Genomic DNA, 6000 nt, shown 5'->3' on the forward strand with positions numbered 1-6000 from the left:
CTTGACTGTAGGCAAGATACACTTGGCTTTGTACTTCTCATCTGGTTGCCATCACACACGTTTGACACCATCTGAACCTAATAAGTTTATCTTGGTCTCATCACACCACAGGACATTGTTCCAGTAATCCATGTCCTTAGTCTACTTGTCTTCAGCAAACTGTTTGCGGGCTTTCTTGTGCATCATCTTTAGAAGAGGCTTCCTTCTGGGATGACAACCATGCAGACCAATTTGATGCAGTGTGCAGCGTATGGTCTGAGCGCTGACCCCCCCACCCCTTCAACCTCTGCAGCAATGCTGGCAGCACTCAAACATCTATTTCCCAACGACAACCTCTGGATATGATGCTGAGCACGCGCACTCAACTTCTTTGGTCGACCATGGCGAGGCCTGTTCTGAGTGGAAACTGTCCGGTTAAACCACTGTATGGTCTTGGCCACCGTGCTGCAGCTCAGTTTCAGGGTCATGGTAATCTTCTTATAGCATAGGCCATCTTTATGTAGAGCAACAATTCATTTTTTCAGATCCTCAGAGAGATCTTTGCCATGAGGTGCCATGTTGAACTTTCAGTGACCAGTATGAGAAAATGAAAGCGATAACACAAAATTTAACACACCTGCTCCCCATTTACACCTGAGACCTTGTAACACTAACGAGTCACCTGACACCGGGGAGGGAAAATGGCTAATTGGGCCCAATTTGGACATTTTCACTTAGTGGTGTACTCACTTTTGTTGCTAGCAGTTTAGACATTAATGGCTGTGTGTTGAGTTATTTTGAGGGGACAGCAATTTTACACTGTTATACAAGCTGTACACTCACTACTTTACATTGCAGCAAAGAGTCATTTCTTTAGTGTTGTCACATTGAAAGATATCATAAAATATTTACAAAAATGTGAGGGGTGTACTCACTTTTGTGAGATACTTTAGCACAAGTAAACCCAACCATTAAATATGTTATAAGCTTCACAAGTTCACACTGAGATCTGCGAGTTGCTGGGGGTGTCAATGTAAAGTTAATGACAACCCCAGATTGGTTCGCAGATCGCAATGCGAACTGTGAAATGGTGCAGGGATCGGATTCCAGTGTGAACCAAAAAAAAGGGTCCTGCACCATTCTGCTGCAAATGCGATGCGATTTCAGCCATACATTTTGTATGGCTGAAATCGCATCGCACAGACATCACATGTGATCTGCACAGCAATGCGGTGCAAATCACATGCGATGTCTGGCATCACACTAGTGTGAACTGGCGCTGAAGATTTAAAAATTTGCAGCTACTAATAAAATAACACCTGGTGTTTTTGCTATTGCCATTAAGGTTTGTGTTCAGGTACTTCCTGTTACAGGGGGGCTGATTTAATAAAACTGGAGGGTGCAAAATCTGGTGCAGCTGTGCATGGTAGCCAATCAGCTTTTAACTTCAGGTTGTTCAATTAAGCTTTGACAAAAAAACTTGGAAGCTGAAGTTTCTCTGCAAAGCTGCACCAGATTTTGCACTCTCTGGGTTTAGTAAATCAACCCCAGAGTGACAACAGTCTGCACCTCTTTTCCAATGGTACCCCTGCATTGTCACTCTGTCACAAGGCCTTCTGATGGAGACTGGAAGTGGCCATTCAAACATACCTTAGGCAGGTATGGCACACTGTTGTCACATTCAGGTGGCCCACTCTGACAATTGTCATGCAGGGATTGCTGGAGTGCCTGCATATAGACAGGAAGTGACTGCAGAAGTTTAACAGCACTAAGAAAGTATAAAAAAAAAGTGTATTTAAAGAAAAATTGCAATTGTTTTAAAAGTGTGTTAGCAAAGTAAACATCATTCATTTGGGGTTTTTATATCCACTTTAAAGTCCAGAAAAATAAAAATAAAATCCACCATTGCTGTTAATTCTTCCTCCTTCATTGCAAGGGTTGATTGCTTGTTTAGTCTGGGGGCAGAGAATGCATTTTTAACCACCTGCCGACCGCCCGCTGTGTATATACTGCGGCAGTGTGGCTCAATTGCGGGAAACAACGTACATGTACGTCGTTTCGTTCAATATCCACTAGATGGTGCGTTCTCGCCGCGATTGGCTAGCGGGGATGTCAATCAATGAGTCCAGTGGACCCGATGTCCACCGGCCACTAGTGATCATCCCTGGAAGAGGCAGAGCGGAGATCTACCTATGTAAACAAGGGAGATAACCGTTCTGTCAGTGAAGAACATAGTGATCTTGTGTTTCTGCTAAGCAGGAACACGGATCTCTGTGTTCAAACAGTGAGTCCCTCCCCCACACAGTTACCAAGCACCCCCTAGAGACACACTTAACCCTTTGATTGCCCCTTCCCTGCCAGTGTCATTAGTGCAGTGACAGTGCATTTTGTTTTAGCACTGATCACTGTAACAGTGTCACTGGTCCCCAAAAAGTGTCAGTTATGTCCGATTTGCCTTCCGCAATGTCACAGTCCAGCTAAAAATCGCTGATCACTGCCATTACTATTAAAAAAATGTAAAAAAATGCTATAAAAATATTGCATCGTTTGCAGACGCTATAACTTTTGGGCAAACCAATCAATATACACCTATTGGGATTTGTTTTTACCAAAAATATGTAGCAGAATACATATTGGCCAAAATTGATGAAAACATTTGATTTTTTAAATTTTTTTATTGGCTGTGTTTTATAGCAGTAAGTAAAAAATATTGTTTTTTTTTTTTTCAAAATTGTCATTCTTTTTTTTGGTTTCTAGCGCAAAAAATAAGAACCGCATAGGTGATCAAATACCACCAAAAGAAAGCTCTATTTGTCTATTTGTGGGAAGAAAAAGCCATGAATTTTATTCGGGGACAGCGTCGGACTTTCGCGCAATTGTCAGTTAAATTAGCGCAGTATCACAAAAAATTGCCTGGTCATTAAGGGGGTAAAACCATCCGGTCCAGAAGTGGTTAAGGAGAAATATTTACTTTATACCTTGCTCCCGCAGGACTCCCTCCAGATCTGGGACCAGTTTCTGCAGTTGCCCTGTACCCGGCTGGTGTAAGGTACGTAAAGCTACTTTTACAGTAACCCGTAGGCATAACAAGTATTTAATGCTAACCTCTCTGCTAACATGGATTAATTTGCTGGGGCTGGGCTTTGAATTCTTCGAAGAAATGTTTTTATGTACTGGAATAGCATTATTACAAAGACAAACTTAAGGCCCGTACACACGTAACGATTGTCGGCCGTAAATATTCGGCCACTGACCGATCGGCCGATTGTCGGCTTGTTAGTATGATGCTTCCGACAACCAACTGCGACTTTTCGGCTGAACAGAATCTGGTGTGCATGCTATAAAATTTTTGTTGGCCAACACCAGAACGGCCGATTGTTCCTCAGTCAGTACAGAATTCGGCCGACAAACAGCAGATGAGCAAGACTGGGCATGTTCAGAGAAGAAAAAACACACGGAAAGTTAACCATCACATGACATCACTTCTGCAGTCGGCTGTTGTTGGCCGACAAAATTCGTGTGCAGTTTTAGCACTTTTCAACCGACAGGACAGCACCATACAAAAGACTACTGATCGTTCGGCCGACAATCGGTACGTGTGTAGGGGGCTTAAGTCTTACAAAAACAAAAGGTAAACTTCAAGTTAGTTTTCGTTCACAAACAAAATAACATGCTTTCCTAATAAATATAGTAATATAGTGTTTATTTACATTACTGTGGTAATTATTGGCCTTGTTAAAGATTCAACCTACCTTTCGTTTTGGCGTTCCACTTAAGCCACCATCTTTGTTATCCCTTTCTTTGTGATCCAGTGGCTTTCCAACATTTTCCTGTGACAGCCTCCGGCTTGTTCTTCTTGGTTGGTGACCTGTGTTTGAAGCACTTAGGTTGGCATCCTCTCTGTCACCTCTGTTTCGTGTTGAGGAGGTCACAGAGTCTGGACTGGTACTCTTATCTCTCCTCCGCCAGGGTTCAGGGGCATCCGCACTCACTTTTGCTTTTGTAGCAGAACCCATTTTTCCTTTACCTTTCTTTTTCCCATCCTGATGTTCTGCTACAGAATTATGTTGGGTTCTTTTACCCCTGGAACCCAAGCTGTCAGTACTTGAGTTCTTCCATTGATCACGATTGCCTAGATTCTGCCTTTCTTTAATGCCTAAAGAGTTCAGGTTTGATGGGCTTAACACCTGGACAGTTATTTCATCTAGAAAACGAGAAAATTTCTGCTTCTCTTCAATGACTCTCCTTTTGCCTTTACCTTCTTTCTTCCTGGCTTCCTTTTCCACTAGTGCCTCCATTGATCTAGCTCTTCGAGCTTCATTTTTTAAAACTTTTTTATCCTCTCTTCCACCCTTGTTGTTGGGACCTGCCTCCTTTGAATCTCCTGAATGGCTTTTTTTAGCTGACCCTGCTCTAATTCTTACTGGAGACAAATGATTTATTTCTTCTCGGGTAGCTTTTTTGGCATGTAGAGCATCTTGCTTAGAAACAAAATTCCTTTTGGCCTCATTTCCTCTCCCCTTTGCCAGCGATAGATCATTACAGGAACGTGAATGGGGAGCACGAGAGTTGTATCCTTGAAACTGTCCATGGACTCTGAAATTCGATTCTGATGACCATGGGCTTGAAGAGGAAGAAGGTGAGGAAGAAGACATAGATTCTTTATAGTAATGATTCCTGGCCCCCTCCCAGCTAGATTTTCCTTTTGAATTGCTTTTGGAAGGTCTCTGGCTGCTAGAATGGGGCAGTGGTGTGAAAAATTTCTCCATAACTTCTCGTTTTCCAGCTGCTACTTCAGAAGTACCTTTGTCCTCCCAAGATGTTCTAGTTTCTGGCAGTCTGATTCTTCTTCCCTCTCTCTGAACGCTCATGGTTTCCCAAACTCACTCTGGTGCAAGTTGAAACCAACTATGTTTAACCTTGCCTGGGATATCTCAATATGAGTAGTGTACTGATGTCTACTGACGTAAGGAATGTTTCACAAAATCACATGGGTGGAAAATGTAGCCCAGCAGGCATTAAATGATATTGATTGTTTTAGTGAAATGGTCCTTCAGGCACTGCCAAACTAGGAAGCAATCCATTCCATTACCGAGAGAAATACAAAACTCAACTATCTGTGAATATGTGCTGTGGCATTTAATCAATAAGCCATAGCACATGAATGAGCACACGGCACAGTTACGTAACATCTGAGATGATGAAAGTTTTACAGAAGCAAACAATCATTAAAGAGTAGTGAACAGTAGTAGTATTGCATACTCTACTATAGAGACAGTCTGCACTTTTAATTAGATAATCAAGGTTAAAAAAGGTACAAAATACCTTCTGCTTAAATATCCTACTACAATAGCTTTTACTAAAAATACTTCAAACTTGAAACAAATGTATATGATACTAATAAACACACAAGCTACATTAATATGGGATCTGGTAAAAAAAGGTTTGTCACAACACTTAAATATCAACATCAAAGCATGTATAACCCATGCGCTTATAGTGCATAAACAAATATATATATATATATATATATATATATATATATATATATATATATACAGAAAAGTCCACAGGGATTGCTGCACAAATATTCTTTCTTTTATTGGAAAAACATCCAAAAAGTACATACCAGTACAATTGCAGAGTATTTCATTTAGTAACGTTTCGGACTTAATATGCCAGTGAATGTGTCTTACACCTTCAACAGTGACAACTATATTTAATACCTGAACATATGATTATTGGTGTTATTTCAATAATTAAAATGTATGATTTTGGAGCTATCATATTGATAAATATCCCTCCTTTTTTTTTTTACTATTAGGACAGAATATACTGGATACTACTAATTGTATGAGGGGAAGGATCCAATCCTTATAACCTTATCTCAGTCTTCTTAATGACCAATTGGAGACACCTGTGTGAATTAATTAATGATTGATGACTTGGTGGATTCTTAATTGGTATTAAGCATATATCAGATTTTGTATTTGTATGAAAATTTAGATGTATTTCTGTATT

The 6000-nt window shown here is 40.6% G+C and overlaps 1 protein-coding gene across 1 annotated transcript in view; it reads right to left on the minus strand.

The window, feature by feature from the left end:
- The window catches only part of LOC309565747 (uncharacterized protein), a gene marked incomplete at both ends in the record, with an annotated part of 54417 nt that extends 49567 nt beyond the window's left edge, over nt 1-4850 (minus strand). The window contains one exon of the mRNA XM_082270729.1: nt 3732-4850. Coding sequence (XP_082126855.1) covers nt 3732-4850 — 1119 coding nt within the window. The remainder of the gene's footprint in view (nt 1-3731) is intronic.
- Nucleotides 4851-6000: the final 1150 nt, after the last annotated feature.

Source organism: Pelophylax lessonae, assembly GCF_965119305.1.
Source record: "Pelophylax lessonae genome assembly, chromosome: 10".
Classification (NCBI taxonomy): domain Eukaryota; kingdom Metazoa; phylum Chordata; class Amphibia; order Anura; family Ranidae; genus Pelophylax; species Pelophylax lessonae.